The 21,992-nt window shown below is 41.7% G+C and overlaps 1 protein-coding gene across 1 annotated transcript in view; it reads right to left on the reverse strand.

The window, feature by feature from the left end:
• The window catches only part of ABCA13 (ATP binding cassette subfamily A member 13), a 2,435,905-nt gene that overhangs the window by 292,733 nt on the left and 2,121,180 nt on the right, over nucleotides 1–21,992 (reverse strand). Inside the window, exon 47 of the mRNA XM_069216941.1 lies at nucleotides 12,069–12,219. Coding sequence (XP_069073042.1) covers nucleotides 12,069–12,219 — 151 coding nt within the window. The remainder of the gene's footprint in view (nucleotides 1–12,068; nucleotides 12,220–21,992) is intronic.

The raw sequence follows: 21,992 nt of genomic DNA on the forward strand, positions 1-21,992 counted from the left end.
TGTACATAACTCTGGAGCCCCCTTGAATTTGCAATTTATTTTGAAGTATGCCAGCCAAGGGATTGTGGACACATTATCTAATGCCAGGCAATCAGAGATAATGGCTGCAGTCAATACAACCTCAGGTTTACTCTATACCCTCAACCACAATATCAGCGGTCCCAATTCACTACGGTCTTCAATGTAACCTGGACCTACCTCAGAATGGCTCACTAAGGCAGAAGCAGATTGTAGTTTGGAGCGCACTCATTGGATGAAATGATTTTCCACTTTTTGTAGCTGTGTCATTTCCACATGCCTCCAGACATTGGCACTATAAGTGCCTATTACTAGCCACATACGATTAAAGATTTGGAATAACTCCCTCACTGGTCGTTAGTCTAGAGGAAAAGCAAAAATGGCACCCGTTGACTTTTGCAATTGGAGGGCCCTTAGTTTGAGCAGATGTTGTCAGTTTGAGTCAGCATTGAAGGGGATGCCAAAATAGATGAAATGTTGGACTTTAATCACCTCAATGCATTCACTGAGAAATGTCTTTGCTTTGGTGTTCTTGGGTCCACACATCCAAATAAAAGATTTAGACGAGTTTGTCTGCTGCCCCAGGTCAGACATGAAGAAACTAAAAGCTTCCAAGAGCTTTTGAAGGCTGTTAGCAGTTCTGGCTAGAAGAATAGCATCATGTGTGTATAAAGGTAGTGGTAATGGTCGCTTGTCCAGTTGAAGAATATATTTCCCTGGTTTGAATAAAAAAATTGGACAACAAGTTAATATAGCGAAAAAATAAAAAGGAAGTCATGATGCAGTCTAACCCCTCTAGAAGAATTAATGCTTGATGTGAGTTTGTCATTTAGCCAAAGCCACTTTTGTCAAAGGGTGCCAATGCAAACGGTGAGGCAGGTCAGGCAAGGCTTTTTGAAAACACTTCTTCTCCATTATGTTCCATGGCTTGGAGCGATGAACCATGCCAAAGGCACAGGAGAGGTCCATGAATGCCAGATGGATGGCCCCTCTCCTGGCCTAAACATATTTCTTTATAATCAAGTCGAGGTTTAGACTTTGCTCCACTGTGCCAAACCCTGGGTAGAATCCAAACTGAAGTTCAGAAATGATCTTTTTCTGATCAGCCCACTCCTCCATCCGTTGCAGTACTACCCTCCCAATAATTTTAGCAGTGCTGCCCAATATTTCTCAGAAGGTCTCTATTCCCATTTTTTTAAAAAATATGCTCTATAAAAGCCTCCTTCTATGATGAGGGCAGATTGCCTTTGATGTTGCTTTAATGACATTATTGATCCAGGGGGCCCAGACTGATATGATTTCTTTAAAAAGGTCAGCTGGAACTCTGTCCAGGCCAAGTGCTTTGCCCATTGAGCATTTGAAAGAGGGGAGGTTGGCAATTTTCCAGAAAGCTGCTGTGTCTTTGCACTGCCTGTCTTCTTCTATATCTGTGTAAGCTATAGCCTTGATGTCGGCTTTCCTTAAGGCTATAATCTCCTTATATGCCCTTCACTCAATGACATTATCAGATTTAGACTGAGGGAAGGTACATATAACTAGTTTCAGAAGTTTATGTGCAGTAGTGCATGCATGGTTAAACTACCTGTGCAATGGACTGGGTTAGGGCGCTTAGTAATGGACATCATAAGAGAAACAGACTTGCAGATGGAATTATCTGCTTCAATAATCATCCTGGTGTTCTTCAGGGGAGGAGGCCACTGTAATGGCATACCTATTCCCAATTATTACAGAATTCAGGAATTCTGCTCTGCTGACTTTTTATCACCTGATTCTAAGACATTTATTTATGGATTAACCAGTTGCCACATTTTCTTTTGAAGTATTTACCAATGTAAATCATAATTTCTATAATAAAAGGAGGTAATTGAGATCACTGACACAGTTGGCCCTCACTTTAAAATCACTCAACAGAAGGATAAGGTCCTGGGACAACAATATAAAATCAGTGTTACTGTAGGTTCCTGATCTCTTAGATGTATTTGATATTGTTACTCTACTAAAGGCCTCAACATAAGTTACATGCTTACAATGTGTCAACCCTCACCCTTCCAAATCTTGATAGCCACAGATCCTGGCACCAGCAGTGTTACACTCCCATAAGCTGAAGCCCGTGCCCAATGGACGAACACCTCCCTATCATGTTTAGTCATAAGGTCCATCAAGCATGCCTCAAGCTCATCAACCACTTGTGAGGTGGAAAGATCAAACAAATTGTACTAGTAAATAATCAAAGTTAGGCCAAGCATATCTGGGCATTTAAACAATATAATTTGCTAATATGAAAGAGAGGCAAATTCCTTGACAATCAGGTTTCACTGCCACCAAAATTACCAGTCTACCCTTGGTGCTCTTGAGTCGGACAGTACAACTGGGACACTAAATGATAAAAAAAGTTCAGATGGCACTGGTCCTGAGTCCAAGTCTCAAAATTGATTCATTCTGGGTTGGACAGTTGAGAAATGAGTTTACACCAGGTTAAAAATGTTTCCTGGTAATCTCGAGGATATTTCCTTTAATTACATTGGTTCCAGTAACAATGGCTTTCTTACCCGAGTCAGATTGAATTGGCAACATCATTTGAGTAAGAGAGCCATTGTCACTTTCATATTACCCACATGTTATGTTTTTAATCATGTTACTGTTACCCATGCAATAAAATAACATATCCTCAGGCTTACCAGGAAACATTTTCCAACTATCTGGATCCCTGTTTAATGTACAGTAGAAATGTATTTAAGAACTCCCTTAAACAGTTGGGTCTGCCATGGTAGTGTCCACCTACCCTGGTGTGGATAGGTGCCTATGACGAAGCATGCCTCGATAAGTTGTGGGGGATGTGTCAATTCCAAAATCTTTTTTGAGTCACAAAAGGGGTTTACCATTAATCAAGACCTGGTTGTTCATACATGTTTAATGACTTTCTGGGAGGATGCGACCAGGCTTGTCCTTATTTGTGTATAGTCATAGTTAAGGTGGTCCCTTCCACTGTCGGTGACCTAGTGAGCGGATGAGTTTGGGAACCTGGCAGCATTAACATATTCACTAGCAAAACCAGTCCTGAGTTTCACTGAGGGAAAAACCAGGTTACCAATGGAAGAAGGAGAGGAAAGACCCTGATGAGAGCCCAAATGAACTGCATTACATGCAGCTGCTGTAACATCATCTCCATTTCCTAATTCCTGCAGCATTAGTTTAATTTTCCCCAGTACAGAGGATAATGGGAGCAATGACGCTTTAAATGTGAAACAGATTTTTGAATAAAGTTTGTTCAGCAGCAATGGGAACATTGAATGGCTCTGCACAAGTATTTACACCCTTATCCTGGGACTTGCGAGGACAAGCTGCCTTCTTTTTAGAGGCTGGCCACTGTTCAGTTGTTGGTAATGCTGAGGAACCATATGCAGTGATCAACCAGCAGTTCTGGTCACTGTCTGCTATGGACACAGCGATATCAATGGTATTAAAAGAAAGAGGGTTATGACAGGAGCGGTGTTGCATTTAACAGGTAACCTCTTTTCCGTCAGCTCAATTTCTTTTTAAAATCACCACACATGCCCATGCTAAAAGGTTATGTTTCCCTTGATGCCAATGGTACCTGAAATGGCTAAGGTTACCCACTTGCCCAGACAAAAATGAAAGGAGATTAAGGACAAAGGTTGAAAGAGAGGGAGCCCAGGCTACTCTCGTCCTGGTGTGGATGGGTGCAGATGGACCTGCTTTTGATCCAATCTTAGCCCAGGCGCATCACACACACATCCCAAAATACAGTCTGAGAGCATGTTTAAGTATTACCTCTTCCTACCTCCAGGGCTAGCACAATTATGGAGTTTACAGTTCTGATCCCCAGCAGTGCAAGAATAGGTGAACAGTAACAAATTTTGGGCTTCAGGCACAAAAAGTATGTTTCCTGGTTCCTAAATTGCGAATAATACCAACTTGCTACATAGCAATCACTAAATGGTATGTACCATGAGCCAAGGTTCCTAAGTAGCAAGCAATTTCTCAGCTTTCACTATTTAAGAACACTAGCCCTTAAGTACGACTACCACCTCCTTTGAGTTGGTGGTAAAATATGAATGTTTTGCAACCTGATTTTGGTCGCAAAGCATTAATACATACCATAAGGAATCGGTATTTGGGAATATCACTTTCAAACAGTGATTCCTAATGGTTTTCTAAACCCATTTAATGATTCAGAAAACCTTTTCCAAATCAATAAAGTGATTTAGTACATTTAAAAGAGAGTGTTAGGATTCGCAAACCCCGAGATTCATCAAGCTAAAACCCTTCGTACATGAGGCCCTAAATGTACTAATAGGTTGGTTCATAAAATTCGAATTCAGCGTGGGTCACAATTTTCAATTTGCTCCAATTGATGGTCATCATAGAGATGTTTGCTAACTGCCATGTTTCTGGCTGCCTTTAAATAAAGTATTTTTATTTTACTTTTTTTAAATGCAGTACATATTCATTAAGGAAAGTGGGGCTGCAGTTGAAATGAAAATTTTACTTTTTCGATGTTTGTTTAATTCTTAGCAGTTGTCTTCTGGATCACTGCCTACGCCACATATGAGGTTTTTTCTAACGTTCACAAAGGAAAATCTTTAAATAATGCAGCTATCCCACTAGTGGGGTTAATACACCTGGGTTTTAAAAATAACACATATCATCAGGTAAAACCTGTCTGTCCTGAGAAAACAGCTTAATGAAATATCATTACCATTCAAGGATGAATTGTTATAGATTCATTTATGGCTAGAAATATAATGAAGAGCCATGGCCAAATAGATGAATCCACAACATGCTCTACTGCATATTTATGTAAAATTTGTAGTGATAATGCCATGGTGAGGGGTATTTTTGTAACCAAAACCCCTACGCCCTCATGTCATTAAACTGATCTCTCTCGTAAGCACATACAAGCAAATGCATTGTTTTCACTATATAAATTAATTAACATAAAAGTCACACACAATAATGCAAGCTGAAAGTTTTGCATTTTTGATCTTGTATAACTAATTGAGAGCCAAAAAATACATGCAATGGAATTTCTGTATGAGGTTGAAGGTGTATAGCGCTAGTGAGGCTAGGGACAAGATGTGATTCCCGGCTTAATGAAAGGTAATCTGGAATAATAGAATGCATATACATAAAAATTTCATTGATAATAGGCCAACTAATAAGTGAGAATGTTTCTAAAATGATCGGCTATGTGGGGAAAAGTAGGGAAATGATTAGATATTTATATTAGCATGTCAGGTGAGAGCTGTCTGTAGAGAATTTCATGAATATTAGAAGAAGGCATAGCTGGTGTGGCCTGACACCTCTAGAAAATGGATGCGCCTTGAAATAGTTCTGTGATGTAGTCGAGACGGGGCCACTCACCTGAAAAGCAGGATGTCTGCAGGGGCGATGGTATGCCCCCCGACCTCCCGGAACACCTCTCGTGGTGGATACAGAAACCCCGGCTGGTGTCCCAAAATGAAAGGGGGAGTGGAAGAGAAAGAGACAAAACATTGCCACGTCTTGCCAGTCCAGCCAGGCACCCTGTACCTTCGGGGGGCAGGTGGTTGTTGACAGAGTGATAGTAGAGTTAGTGCACTCAACTTCCTTGAAACTGAATCTCTCTTTCTGATATGTGCACGGGAGCGATAGAAGAACACTGGGATGCTCCAGGACTTTTCTTCTATAATAATAAATGTTGGAACAATTACTAACACTGTATTACCAAAAACCCAAACTGAGTACCTTAACAATAAGTACTGCGACACTAGGGCTGGCTTCACAGAGATTCACTGCACACTACAATTAGAACTGTGGTTGCACTTATCATGCACAAGAAAGACAAACAAGGGCATTAATTATGTCTTTATAACTTTCCTGCATGCATAGGGTTAAAATTAAAAGGAACAAAAACAATCCAAGAAATACAAATGTCCTCTCTGGGTTTAAACAGTTAGGGTGGCACAGTTTGATTTGGTTTCACTGTGTGTGTGAAAAACCCTTCAAAAGCAAATTCCTCAAACCTGAAACACAGGCATGAATGACACAATTTACATCCAAGAGTTATGCTATATGAGAAAGAAAAGTCACATAAATGCTCTTTTAGAATTGCACCGTTACTTTTTGTAGTACTTGAGCTCAAGCAGATTTCCTGAAGCACATTTAGGCAAGTAACTACAATGTAGAATGTTGAGAAATGCATTTGTCTCTTCAAGATAAGCACTTTGCCAAAACACGAGGTCTGCAATATACCAGCTGTTCTAGGAAAGCGTGGCGCTCAAAGAACAAACTCCCTGGAGAATACTAGTCACTTAGCTGCAGTCTTTTCCGGAGTGCTGGAGGAATGCCTGGTGTCAGCTGGTACAGGAACAAAGAAAAGAATTGCCTCAAAAGACCTGAATACGAGGATGACAGCAGGGGCTGGACTGCCAAATCAGATGCTGAGATCAGGAAGCAAAACAAAGACAAGCAGGGAGGAATGCTTCACTCTGCTATTTATAGCCAATCAGGAATGCAGTTGAGTTTCCACATGTGGATGAGTAACCACACCCAATTAGAAGCACATGTCTACACCACACCCAATTAGAAGCAAATGTCTAGACCTGCTTACATTAACAAACAAACATTTGTAAAACAAGCATTGATAAAACCAATTGTTCAACACAGCACATGATGTTTACTTAGAAACAAGAACGTTTAACCAAGAACAGAGATATGATTTAACCCTAATCCCTGGGGATGCTGACAGATAATGCAGGAGGCACCTTGGGAATTCCTGACAATGAACATGAAAGGATGACTGCTTTTTGGCAGTATAATGACTTCTCCATTGGCCCAAAGCAAGGATTCTGTTCACTGGAATTATCCTCATTACAATGATTGGCTTTGATTGAGGTTTCTCAATGCCGGCACTCTCAATTTGTTAGTAATGGTGTGTACATGTCGGGAGAAGTAGGAGCTGCCATTTTTACTTGTTTTTGTGATGAAAGCTAATTGAATTTTGCAGCATTTAAAGTCTAATGCATTCTTATGCAACACTACACTATCAAAGGTGGAAAACATATTTTTTGCAATACTTTACTGAATTTGAATTTTCTGCTTTTGGTTAAATATGCCACCGTGTGAATATGTGTAGCTCAATAGCATGGCACCTCTATTGATATTTTAGATCATATTTCTGTCATTTCTATGCACAAGTGTTCTCGATTATGCTCAGGTCATATGACAATTAATAATGTTGTGTTTGATAACTGTTACCTTTCCCTGGGTAAATCAAGACATTGGAAATTAAACACTCCCTCCACAATGTCCTTTTCTATTAAATCTTTGTTGACTGATTTATCTCACGCAACACTCTTCTCAGTCTTCTCAACTGTGTCAGTTATGCCAGCCACCATATAGGAGTCATTATTTGCCCGCCCAGACCATTCTCTGTCAACCTCAATATCATCAACTAACTCTTCCTCTACAAATTCTACCAAGCTTGACTCCAAAAATCTTGCTTCATCTACCAACATATCAAATGAGAAAGTAAAAACAAAAACCCTCTGTGACCAGATAAATCTCCTTCCATTTCAATGTAGGTAGTTAATCTTGGAAGAAATCATGGCTCTTGAACCCTAAAAGGCAACATATAAAAGCAGACAAACTTTGGATGATAAATGGACTAATAATAGAGTCAGTGAATTGGAATAAAGTTTTGGTGTTCTAGAAGATTAAGTAGAAGAAATCAAACTACTGACACTTGAAGTTTCATTGCTAAAGAAAGAAGCTAAGGACTTTGAAAACTGTAACTACCAAAGCAACTTGTGCAATTAAAGTTAATTAGAAGGCGTTAAAGGCTCATACCCTATCCGTTTTTTTCAGTCCATCAGATTCAAAAATCTAGAGATGCCATAGTTTATTTCCCTAAGTATTCAGTAGAATCAAAGGCTTGATCACAATCCATGTCTTTCTTCTTTTCTGCAAAAAACCAGAAGCGTCATTATTTCCTTTCTGCAAAATGTGGACCTGCTTGAGGTTTTTAAAGCAATAAAGAGGAAAGACTGTATTACATGGCCCGGAAATAAAATGTTTTTTTTACCATTATCTTGCAAAATCTACTGCTGGCAGAGGAAAAAAAACTATTATGCCCTGTTCTTTGATGTATTGATATTTGATTTGGACCTTTTCATTTGTTATGTATGGTCACTTACAACAATAGGAGTACAACAGCTCCAGCTCTATTACAGAAATTATTGGATGATTGCAGAGAGGACGAAATGGATATATAAAGAATTTTTAACTCATTACTCCTCTGTTGGTAATATTTTTTCTACACTATACGCAAGTCGTAACATCTTCCCCAAGTGCTCTCACCAACTCCAAGTATGGTATTTATCTAGGCATGTATTGCTATTTTGTTATTTTTTTTATCTATTTGATCGTTTTGTGTTCTCTTCCTCCTAGATGTGAGGCCGCGATTGTTGGCAAACTGAAATAAGTACATGTCTTACTCACAGTCAGTTGATTTAAAATCTAGGAGTCTGGCTGGATGACAAACTGACCATGCAGCAGCAGATTTCCAAGGTAGGAGCATGCTTATACGGATCAATAGATGCTAAAGAAAGATTCTATGGTGCCTACCCTTGAAAGCACAAAAACAGCTGGCAGACTCCGATAATTGCGAGGCTTAACAATGGCAACGTCTTAAAACTTAGATGCTATGCAGTCTCGACTAAAGAGACTGAAGATTGTTCGGAATGCTGTTCGTGTGTTATGTTATACTCCCCATAATACCTCAGTATCCTAACATTTACATCAGTTACTCTGGCTTCCTTTACTCCAGTATACCAAGTGTAAGTCTCTATGCTATGTTCCCAAAGCCATGCATCAGGCTGGCCCTTTATACATATGTTCTTTGATCTGCCCCTAGCCCCCCAAATGATAATTACGTTGAAGCAAAGCCAATCTGGCCATCATACACAATATTAAGTTGGCAATGTAGGGCGGTTGCTCCTAAGTTTTCTTGGGATTGACATTTTGGAATGCCTTGCCACTGAAAGTGTGACTTTACAATCCTGGGCTCTGTTTCAAAAGATGGTGAAGCCATGGCTTTTTGAACCATAGCCTGGCTCTCTTTGCAAGTGCTGTGAAACCCCATCCACTAGTCATGTGCTTTAGAAATCTTTTTTATTTGATTTGATTTTCAGGCTGATTCACACATTCGTTTATGCCTGGCCTTTACCTTCTATTCATCTTTCTCTTCCTTATAATTAGTAGCTATTTTGATTTTCTATTTATGGTCACTTATAACAATAAGACTACAACAAAGGAAGCTCCAGCTCTATTACAAAAATTATTGGATGGTTGCAGAGTGGAAGAAATGGATGTATCAATATCTTCTAACTCATTACTCATCTCTTGGTAATATTTCTTTAACACTACACGCAAGTCATACCACCTTCCCCAAGTGATCTCACCACCCTCAAGTATGTTATTTATCTAGGTTTTATTGCTATTTCATTATTTCTTTTACCTATTTGACCATTTTGTGCTCTCTTCCTCGAAGTTGTGGTGCCCCCATAGTCAGCTGGCCAGCTGAATTAGTCACATGTCTCACTCCCAGTCAGTCAATATAAGATCTAGGTGTCTGGCTGGTTGACAAACTGACCATGGAGCAGCAGATTTCCAAGGTAGCAGCAAGCTGCTGTGGATTGATAGATGCCTAAGAAAGATTCTACGGTGCCTACCCCTGAAAGCGCAAAAACTGCTGGCATGGTCAGATAATTGTGAGGCTGAACAATGGCAATGTGTTATACTTAGGTGATATGCAGTGCCAACTAAATAGGCTGAAGATTGTTCAGAATGATGTTTGCCTCTTATGCCATACTCCCTGTTATACCTCAGTCTCCTAACATCTACGTCTGTTACACTGGCTTCCTTTATTCAAGTATACGAAGTACATGTCTCTATGCTAAGTATACAAAGTCATGCATCACGCTGGCCCTATATAAAAAATACTAATTGATCTGTCCTTAGACCCCCAAACGGTAATTGCATTCAAGCAAAGCCAATCTGGCCATCATACAAAACATTAGGTTGGCAAGGCATGGAGGTCATTCTTTTGCTTTCTTGGGATCAAAACTATGGAATGCCTTCCCTCAGAAAGTGTGACCATGCAAATTCTGGGCTCTGCTTTGGAAATTGATGAAGCCCTGGCATTTTAAAGCCTAGAAGCCACTCTTTTGTTCTTGATTCACAAGAGCTGGGAAACCCCAACAGGTAGCCATGTGCTTTAGAAATCTTTTTGACTTGATTTGATTTTCAAGCTGTTCACACATTCAATAATACCTGGCCTTTACCTTCTATTCATCTTTCTCTTCCTTATAATTAGTAGCTCTTTTGAGCAATATTACTAATTATTAGTCTAATTGTCCCTTATGGGCGGTTTATCTAAGTTTAAAATTGTATTTCCAGTGGTAATTTCATGAAGTGATGTTGGGTTTCCCTATCAAGAGACAAACTTCCCTAAACTAAAAACTGATATTGCTCATCTCCAAGAAACTCGTAAAATAGAGCCATATGCTGTGAAACGTAAACAAAGTTGGGTGGGAAATTATTTCTCTTCACCACTTTCAGGGAAAAAATGGTGTAATAATTTTATGCAATAAAGCTCCAATTCTGGCACATAAGCAGAAGTAACCATTAGTAATATATCATTGTTTATTTGTGGTGGTTATTGTCCAGAGCAATGTGAAAGTTTGCCATCTGTGATTCCAAGTTTCTCCAGGGTTGGGGATTATCAGGTGCACATACTCAGACAACTCAGCAAATCTGTTCCCCTTGGTCAGGCTGAAGCCTGTACTAATACCCTCACACCCCTACCACATCCACCCACTTGCCAGCAGACATCCCACTGACAATTACTGCCTCTTCTGAGCAAGAGGACAATGTCAACTGTGTACTTCCTGGTATGGGGAAATATTACACATACATGACCCATTTTTTGGGGGTCTGTGCAGTTATTTTCCATTGCAGGAAAAAAAATTGTGATTGCTGGAATTTAATACGGGGATACTGGTATCACTGAACCAAATCAATAAATCTTGTAATTTGGGCCTAAATGTGTTACCCACAATGACCTTGGATGTGGCTCCTAGACAGGTTGTGTTAGGCTGCTCCATTTCAGGAAGTCTTTGCTCTAACCTGTTCCCTCTTTCTAGTAAGCAGCGACAAGTAATATAAAGAAAAAGGTGTAAACATAACAACACCCATTGTCAAGACTTCAATTAGAGAATTCTACACAGTAAGGAGTAAGGACCTTGTTGTGAGTGGGTCAATAACCTCAATTTGGTATTGTAAGTAGTGTGCTACATTTTGCAGTGCCAAAGGATTTTTCCATCACAATTTTTACAAAGTAAAACCTGCTGAATTATTTGCTGGGAAAAGTCACAACATTTGAAGTGATGTAGGATGGAATGGGGGCAGTGGGACATGAGATATTACAGCAATATCTCTTATTCCAGCCCACTGAATCCAGGATGAGGAATTCAATCACATCACTTCAGAAAACAAGAGTCCCTATTGTATTGATATTTCCCCAGGTGATATTTCCTGTAACTCTTGCCACCAAACTGGAAATGACAGTCTTGATGGTCCTCAGGTACATAATCAATGTGAAATAAATATATATTTGCATATATAACATTGGTGGCAAAATCAACAGTGTAGTTATGGATATGTCAGAGTTTCTAAAGGAAAGGCATTTTTTGTTTAAACAAATTACACCCACTTTGGGTCGTTCATGGCAACTTTTTTGCAGATCTATCAAGTGGGAAGGCAAGGAAAAAAAGAGTTATCAAAAGTTTAATTTCCAATTTTAATTCCCAGGGGATTCTTTGCTTATTGATACAGAACAACATGGCTGAAAGGAATTACATCAAATTTTCATTGGTAGAATTTTACTAAAGCAAGTGCCTTGGTTTGGTTTGGTGTAACTCTGTTCATTACTTTTTGAGAAACACAATCCATTAGACCCATTTGATCAGCTTTGAAAGAATGCAAACCTTGTGGATATATTGCTTGGGGATTCCTCGAAGACTACAATAGTAATAGAGATGTTCCCATCCAGTCAGAAGCTCATCCAAGGCATCTTGTTGTGGACAGTATCCAATGAGCGTGCCTTCCTTACATGCATCCAGTATGTCTCGTTCAGATCTATTTGACGACAAAATAAAGTATGTATTAATAATTTGTATACGAACAATTAGACATCAATGACACTTCATTCCGCATGTTTCCACTATATGGAGTGGGACACGAAAAATTAAAATATACAAGAGTAAATGATATCATTAAACTGAGTCTCTACATCATAATTTAGCTCTTTCAGAAAATGCCATAATAATAAAGCAAATTCACTATAATGAAGTTCAAACCCCATTTTATACCAGTCGTAATCAACAGCTTTATCCTATCTGTATTGCACAATATTGAAGACCAACTGAAATTACTTAATAGCTTCTTTTTGTAATGAAAAATATAGCAATTTCTGTAGATAGTTTAATTTGTTATTTTGTGCATCAAAATTTGGTAATGTAGAGTAATTGAGGGGATATACCACCCTGTAAAGGTAACTTCCGATTAGATATTTCCAACTTCAGTTACTGGTAGCTTGAAATTTGGTCCTAAGTAAAACATCTCAACTCATGGAGACCACCATCATGTGCTTGACCCTTCATGGGTATGATCATGCCCTGAAACATGTTCACACTAAAATATAAATAGCTTGTTACCATATATTCATGGGTTTAATCTTGTGAAAGGCAGGCCACACAAGACCTCTAATTATCTTACCCAGACACATTTTAGTTTGATCCCTGAACAATAAATGAATGACAATACCTGTGGGATCTAGGCCTAACTTGTTGGACAGTGTGCTAATGTGCAGGTTGCAACACCATTGTCTAAAACACTAATTAAAACGTCAGTCAAGATTTCATTTTAATAAATACCTATCACTGTTATATTCTAGAATAGTCGCTTATAGGAAGTGATGGAGCGTAAATGTGCAATTGCTTGAATTTCAAAGTTCGACTTAGGTCCCTTTTGCATTTAATCACATGTTAGAAGGTTAAAATTTTAAGCTAAGATGTAATTTAGACTAACAGTGCATGTAGAAAGACGTAGCCATCACGTCCTCGGCACGGAGCACAGAGGGAGTGCTAGCGCTCCCTCTGTGGGCTTCCCTCCCACCCCACCCCAAGGCAGGGATGGAAGGGGAAGCCCTTCCCCTTCTACCCCCGACCCCCCCAACCCCACGCATTCACGCGCTGACCTCGTCAGAGGCCACTTCCCAATCGCGCTGGAAGCTCAGCTTCCACCGCAATCTGAAGAGAAATGCAAAGCATTTCTCTTCCGATCATGTGATGGGGGCCTGAGAGGCTTCAAAGGTAAGGAAAGGAATGTCCTTCCCTTTGAAGTCTCTCAGAGCATTTCAGAAGCCGAATCATAAAGCGACACTAGAGATTTATTCTAAAAATTAAATTGACATAAGGGGAGCGACCCTTTGGGCAAGGGTCACTCCCCAGGAGGGCAATATTTGTTAAGGTCTTTTCTGCCCCCCCTGGGGGCAGATCGGCCTATTGTTGTTAGGCCGATCTGCCCCCAGGGGGGCAGAAACCTCTAGGCACAAGGGATTATTACTTTTTTTATTTTATTTTTTTAGATTTGGGGAGCGACCCCTTAGTCAAGTGTCGCTCCCCTGGGGGGCAAATTGTATTTGGACCATTTCCGCCTATTGTTATTAGGCTGATCTGCCTCCGGGGGGGCAGAAACCTCTAGGCGCCAGGGATAATTTTTTGTATTTTTTTGTTTTGTTTTTTAGAGGTGGGACTGACCCCTTAGGCAAGGGTCGCTCCCCTGGGGGCCAAATTGTTTTTAGACCATTTCTGCCCCCCTTTGGGGCAGATCGGCTGATTTTTGTTAGGCCAATCGCCCCAAGGGGGGCAGAAACCACCAGGCACCGGGGATTTTTTTTTGGCACCAATTTCACGCTAGGGGAGTGGCCCCTTAGGCAAGGGTCGCTCCCCTGGGGGGGCAAATTTATTTTAGGCCATTTCTGCCCCCGAGGAAACATCGGCCTATTGTTATTAGACCAATCTGCCCTCGGGGGTCAGAAACCTCTAGGCGCCAGGGATCATTTTTTTTAGTTTGTTTTGTTTTTTAGAGGTGGGGAGCGACCCCTTAGGCAACAGTCACTCCACTTGGGGGTGGGGGCAAATTTATTTTTGGACATTTCTGCTTCCCTTGGGGGCAGATCGGCGTATTTCTACTTAGGCACCAGGGATTGGTGTGTGTGTATGTGTGTGTTTTCTTTAGTGGGGCAGCCCCTATTAGCCTAATTTTGGAAGGCCCATCTGCCCCCAAGGGGGGGCAGAAAGCCCACCAGAGACCAGGGAAGTTTTTTTCCAAAATAAGAGGGTGAGGGTATGGCCATACCCCCACCCCAAATAAATGGGGCCAAAGTTGTTCTGCCCACCAGTGGGCAGATGGGGCATGTACCCCTGATCCACACCTTGGGGGGCAGAAAGTCTTCTAGATGCCAGGGAATTAAAAACAAAAATTGTGTGGTGGTGGCTACCAACCAGTATGGACCTGGTATGTCCCCACCCCAAATAAAGGGGGTAACAGTCTTTCAGCTCTCCCCCTTACTCTAAAACATCTTATCCCACAGCAAGCAAGAAGGCATTTGATTATTTGGGGTTTTGGTTTTACATTTGGGCCATGAGAGCTTGGCTAACTCTCAAAATCGTCCCCATTGGAATAGTGAGGGCTGTACTTTATGGACTTTGGGACACTGCCATGTAGAAAAATCCACAAGACCTAGACACATCTGAAAACTAAACATCAGGGTGATTCCAGGGTGGTGTTTTTCATATGCACCCGACAGCATTTTCTTACCCACAATGCCCTGCAAACCTCAAACTTTGCTGGAAATCACACATTTTTCCACGTTTTTGTGGTAGAAACTTCCGGAATCTGCAGGAATCCATAAAATTCCTATCACCCAGCATTGTCTCATCTATACCAATAAAAATTCAGCTGCACTTCTCAGCCTAAAAATGTTTTTTTTTTTCAAACTATCCTTTTCGACCCGCTTTGGTTCCCCCTCAATTTTGACATGTTTTGGGCTCTTCCCTGTCACAAGCACTTGGCCCACCTACACAAATGAGGTATCATTTTTACAGGGAGACTGAGGGGAACATTGGGTGGTATGAAATTTGGCCTGGTGTGGTGATCTAACACAGAAATGTTGGAAAAATATTATTTTTTAGCAAAATTTGAGGTTTGCTGAGGATTCTGGGTAAGAAAACGTTGGGGAATCCATGCAAGTCACTCCTCCCTGGACTCCCTCGGGTGTCTGGTTTTCAGAACTGTCTGGGTTTGGTAGGTTTCCCTAGATGGCTGCTGACCCCAGGACCAAAAATGCAGGTGACCCCACCCCAGCAAAAACAGGTAGTTTTGTATTTGATCATTTTGATGTGTCCAGCTAGTGTTTTGGGGCATTTACTTTCACGGGCAGTAGGCCTACCCACTAAAGTGAGGTACCATGTTTATTGGGAGACTTGGGGAAACGCTGGTTGGAAGGAAATTTGTGGCTCCTCTCTGATTCCAGAACTTTATGTCACCAAAATGAGAGGAAAAAGTATTTTTTGGGACAAATTTTGAGGTTTGCAAAGGATTCTAGGTAACAGAACCTGGTCAGAGCCCCACAAGGTGTCTAGTTTTCAAAACTGCACAGGTTTGCTAGGTTTCCCTAGGTGCCGGCCGAGCTAGAGCCCAAAATCCACAGCTGGGCACTTTGCAAAAAACAGCTCTATTTTCTTTGTGAAAATGTGATGTGTCTACTTTGTGTTTAGGGGCATTTCCTGTCGCAGGCGCTAGGCCTACCCATGCAAGTGAGGTACCATTTTTATTGGGAGACCTGGGGGAATACAGAATAGCAAAACAAGTGGTATTGCCCCTTGTCTTTCTCTACATTGTATCCTTCCAAATGTAAGACAGTGTGTAAAAAGGACGTCTATTTGAGAAATGCCCTGCAATTCACATGCTAGTATGGGCACCCCGGAATTCAGAGATGTGCAAATAACCACTGCTTCTCAACACCTTATCTTGTGGCTATTTTGGAAATACAAAGGTTTTCTTGATACCTATTTTTCACTTTTTATATTTCAGCAAATTAATTGCTGTATACCCGGTATAGAATGAAAACCCATTGCAAGGTGCAGCTCATTTATTGTCTCTGGGTACCTGGGGATCTTGATGAACCTACAAGCCCTATATGTCCCTGCAACCAGAAGAGTCCAGCTGATGTAACAGTATATTGCTTTCAAAAATCTGACATCGCAAGAAAAAGTTACATAGTAAAATATGGAGAAAAATGGCTGTTTTTCACCTCAATTTCAAAATTCTTTTATTTCAGCTGTTATTTTCTGTAGGAAACACTTGTGGGATCTACACAATTGACCCCTTGCTGAATTCAGAATTTTGTCTACTTTTCAGAAATTTCTGTCACTAACTGGAAGGAGGCTGAAAGCACAAAAAATTGTGAAAATGGGGTATGTCCCAGTAAAATATCAAAATTGTGTTGAGAAATTGGGTTTTCTAGTTCAAGTCTGCCTGTTACTGAAAGCTGGGAGGATGGCAATTTACCACCACAAACCCTTTATTGATGCCTTTTTCAGGGGGAAAACCACAAGCCTTCTTCTGCAGTCCTTTTTTCACTTAAAAAAAAAAAATCCACAAACTCTGGGTACCTCTAGAATCCCTAGGATGTTGGAAAAGAAGGACACAAATTTGGCAGGGGTAGCTTATGTGGAAAGAAGGTTATGAGGGCCTAAGCGCGAACTGCCCTAAATAGCCAAAAAAAAAGTCTCGGCACAGGAAGGCAAAAGCCCTGGCAGCGAAGGGGTTAATGTTGAATTTATAAGTTTGCATATTATATGTGTTTTACTAAAACAAATTAATTCAATGCATTTTATATTTTTCTTTGTGTTAGCATACATGTGGCCTATTGAGCCTGCATTTTGCAGACACGTAAAAGTGTTGAATCTTTTTTCATAACGTGAAGGTTTTTTTCAGATTTTATTCCTATGAGGAGCAAAGTCTTTTTGTAATAGGCTTTTTATTTAAATATGGAGAGGTACCCAATTGTCCTTGGAAACATTACATTGCAGGAACATGGACTGAGATCACATACATTTGTTTCAAACCTGTTTGGAGTCACACAGAAAGGAGATGCTCCCATGACAGACTTGGGAAATTGTCAAACTGTTGCAGCCTAGAGTCTCGTGATGAATTATAATTGGATGATGCCTATTTAGTGTAACATAAACTGACCTCTTTGATAAAGCAGATCATTACCTGTAAATTTATATATCAATGGGATTTTTAACTTTGGTCAGTCTGCAGCATTTTCATGAGCAGTTCTGAGCAGACCTTTGTGGCTTGCACAGGTTGTCCTGATGCTTGCTGATCCTAATGTCTTACTGAGGAAGATTTCCTGAATGCTGTATCCCTTGGAGAGGTATCTTCCTCTCTGATATTTACCCTTACTCCTGATATGCATTTTTTAAATTCAGTGACCCTTTATTTTGCCTCTTTGGAATACCTGTACCTGAGTTTCTGATATGCTGTTGCTTTCTTTTTTTAAATATCTTTTGTCTAACTTAGTTAGTATTCAGCAGTCCAAGATTAGCTGTTCCCAAGTTATTTTTGTCCATTTTGCACTTTTTGTATTTTGCCCACATGTGTTCTTCTCCACACATGTATTTCTCTGATTTGGTTAGTTGTAGGGTTGTCCTGTGCCCAGCCAAAGATTATGACTCTGCTACATTTGAATTGACTAATGATTGTAAATTCTGAACATTGCATAATTTATGAATCTCAGATATTTTTATTGACTTTATGTATTATTTTTCTTGATTGCTGAGTTTTATTAATGTTAATTTGTTTGAATTTATTTGATGCCACATGAAGTCAGCAAAACATTTTAGAGGTGACAGCACATAAGAAGGAAGATGGCAATGAATAAGTCAAGAGGCATGGAGTACACTTAAGAGACAGACCATTGGTGTATGGAGGAGACCATAGCAGTTGCTGTGGGGAGGTAAGGACCTCAAGACCACACTTTCCTTCTAGAGCCAAACAGGCAAGTAAGGAAGGGGAACAGAAAGAGAAATACTGAATGACAGTGAATATGATGGCAACACTGAGCTTACTGATGATCTGCTGGGCGACCAAGAACTGGAGTATATCACATGACTGAAACATGAGTTCAGGTGAGCATTGTTTTGGGTATGGAGAACTCAGCACATATCTATTGAGGGTGCAGGGGAAGCCACTAAATACTATTGGGAGGGAAGTGGTGAAGTCAAGATTTAGCTAGTTTAACTAGCAGTACAGCAAAAATCAATTGAGAGTCTACTTTATTGGCTGGTCACAATGTTTGGGGCTTTGAGTCTTATTGAACCCAGTAGTGATCTGATGGAGATCCCAATCGTAGATAAAGAGTGGGGGCTCAGCTAGGCAGTTTTAATCAATATTTCTTAAAGTTGGAGTTTTTGATTTCTGGAGGTACACCGACTGCAGATGGTACAGCAAGAACACGTGGAAGGGATGTGAGTGATATTGATGACATCATATTTTACTTACACTACTCATGATAAATGTGAAGGGCCTCAATTCCTACAATAAGAGCCATCAAATCTGAGCATACGTAAGGATACAAGATCCTGATGCTATTTATCTTTGGGGGAATATATTTCCAAAGAGCAAACTAATATAGAATTTGAATTTCAATTTATAATGTGCGCAAATACCTGGGGTGTCTTGGCGCTAAGAATCTGAGAAAGCATACTTAGGCGAACTGATCCAAAGCTCAAAGGATAAAAAAATAAAGGAAACAGCCAGGATTTCAGCTCTTTGCAAAAACTGAGAAGGTTCAATTGGCTTCTAAGATGTAATGGCAATTTATTCCACAGCTGACAGGTGGTATAAACAAAGCTAGAACCTCCCTAAGAGACTTTGTTTAACCTGGGGACAGAAAGTGAGAATGATGCAGCTGATCTCAGATTTCTATTTGGTTGGCAACACCTGATTTAACTAGCACTACAATTGGGTCTAATATTAAACAAGGCCTTGTGGGCAAGACAGAGGCCCTCATTCTAACTCTGGCGGGCGGCGGTTGCCGCCCGCCAGGCGGGAAGCGCCATTTGGCTGCCACGCGGCCAAAATGCCGCTTCCCGCATTCTAAAATTCCCGCTGGGCCGGCGTGCGCTAAGCAAGTTGCGACGGGTGCGACGGTGCGACGAATGCAGTTGCGCCCGTCGTGCTTTTCACTGTCTGCTAAGCAGACAGTGAAAAGCTGCCCTGGGCCCTGTTAGGGGACCCCTGCACTGCCCATGCCAGTGGCATGGGCAGTGCAGGGGCCCCCAGGGGCCCCAGGACACCCGTTCCCGCCAGCCTCTTCCTGGCGGTGAAATCCGCCAGAAACAGGCTGGCGGGAAGGGGGTCAGAACCCCCAAGGCAGCGCTGCTTGCAGCGCTGCCCTGGTGGATTCGCCCAGCCGGGGGTAAACCGGCGGGAAACCGCCGGCCCCGGTTTTCTGACCGCGGCTTTACCACCGCGGTCAGAATGGGCTAGGAAGCACCGCCAGCCTGTTGGCGGTGCTTCCGTCATTCGCGGCCCTGGCGGTCTTTGACCGCCAGGGTCGGAATGACCCCCAGAGTGTATTAAAGGCTACCCTTTTTTTACGGGAAGCCAATGAAGTTCCATTAGAACCTCTCACACACAACTTATAATTAGGGAGATTCTTTAGGAGGCAAGAGGCTGCATTCTGCAAAGTCTGGAGCTTCTTTAGTATTGATGGATGAGTGCCCATACAAAGGGCATTGCAGTAATTGATCCTCTATAGGACAGGAGTAATGACTACTGATTTTTGGAGCTGGAAGGGAATAAAACGCAACACCTCCCTAAAGGACGCGAGCAGTAAAAAGCAAGATTACGTCAATTTGTTGACTCACTCTTTAAAAGACGGATCGGCCTGTGGCCACCGTGAGTGACCCCAGAAGGTGGCATGTTTTCCAAAAATGAGAACTGTTTTTTCAGAATTTAATTTCAAACAATTGGCAGTCATCCAATTGACAATATCATTCATGCATTTATTGAACCTGTCTGCAACTTCCTCCACGTTACTTGGAATTGAGACCACAATTTGAGTGTCATCATCATAGGCCACTGTACCAAAACTTTGAAAGTGGATCAGCTTTACCAATGGTGCAACATATATATATATATTAAAAAGTGTAGGGCTGTGTGATGACCCTTGGGGAACCCTACAAGGGAGAAAGAAAGATTTTGGGTGGAATTCCCCAAAAGCAACCTATCTCTTAAGAGTGAAGAGATATGTTTGTGTGCTGATCTCATGATCCAAAAAATGAGATAGCCATCCTAACAAAACGGTATGACTAACCGTATGGAAAGCAGCGGAGAGATCCAAAAGGACCTCGTCCACTCTACTGCCATTAGAGCCTGTCTTTGATGGCGCTAATCCCTTCTGAGACAGCAATTAGAGCTGTCTCAGTGCTACAGCCGGATCTGAAACCACATTGTGCATCCTCCAGCAGGTTTTTCTCTTTTAAATATCAGGACAAGCTGTCATTAAAGTGTTTTTCTAGTAATTTAGCTGGAAAAGAAAGGCATGAGATTGGGTGGAAGTTTTTTCTCATCATTATAGTCCAGCAAAGTTTTTTTTGGCAGAGGAAAAATGTAGACCTTTTTCCAGGCAACTGGAAAGACACCTGCTGTGATGACAACATTCAGCATGGTTGTCAAGACTGGCACCAGTCTGTCTGCAGGGATCTGCACTATCTTAGGCGGACAGGAGTCAGAAGGAGCTCCAGATTTTACTTGACTAATAAGCCTAATCATTTGGGGGGTCATTATGACCCTGGCGGTGAGTGGAAATGTGGCGGTAGTACCACCAACAGGCTGGCGGTACATACCACCACATTATGAGAATGCTGGGTTGGCTGCAGCCAACCCACCACTTCTCCACTCATACCGTCATGGCGGTATCAGCGGCCGGGCCGGAGATCTCAATCCCCAGCCCGGTGGCCAGCATAGCACCGCCGGCTGTCTTATGAGCCTGCCCACCACAATGGTTTTCGTGGCGTTACTGGTGACCTGGAATTCGTTCCTGGTCACCAGTAGGTGGCTCCCCCAACACACACCTGACACCTTCCCACCCCCCTCCATCCCATCTCCCCCCCACCCCTCCAATCCTCACTCACACACCCACCCTCTCCGAGCCACACACCCCCTCTTATCATCACCCTCCCCGACCCCTACATACATGCACACAACCACAGACACACACCACGCATACACCCATTCACTCACACTGGCATACATGCTTTCAGACATACACTGGTATACATGCATTCATACACACAATCACACTGACATGCAGACATGCACTCACTTCACCATTCTTACATGCATTCACTCACATGCATACTACCACGCAAACAACACAACACACACAGACACATTCTCACACAGACTCACACATTCATGCACACAACCAGACACACACACAAACAACACCCCTTACCCCCTCCCCTGTCGGAAGCCCAACTTACCTTTGTCAAGGAGGTCTTTCAGCAGGGAACGGGAAGGGGCGCTGCTACCGCCAGCAGGCCAGCCAGCCAGCAGAACACCGCCAGGCCGTATCACAGGTCATGATATGGCTGGCGGCATTCAACTGGCGTGGCGGTGCTGGTGGTAGCAGCACCAGTTTACCACCGTCCACAAGTATGATCACTGCCAGATTTCTGCCTTTCTTGTAGCAGAAGTCCAGCAGTGCTCATAATATGGTGAACGGATGGTAGCCGCGGTGATGGTATTTTGGCAGCCGTCACCGTGGC

This window comes from Pleurodeles waltl, chromosome 2_1 (genome assembly GCF_031143425.1).
Source record: "Pleurodeles waltl isolate 20211129_DDA chromosome 2_1, aPleWal1.hap1.20221129, whole genome shotgun sequence".
NCBI classification, from domain to species: Eukaryota; Metazoa; Chordata; class Amphibia; order Caudata; family Salamandridae; genus Pleurodeles; species Pleurodeles waltl.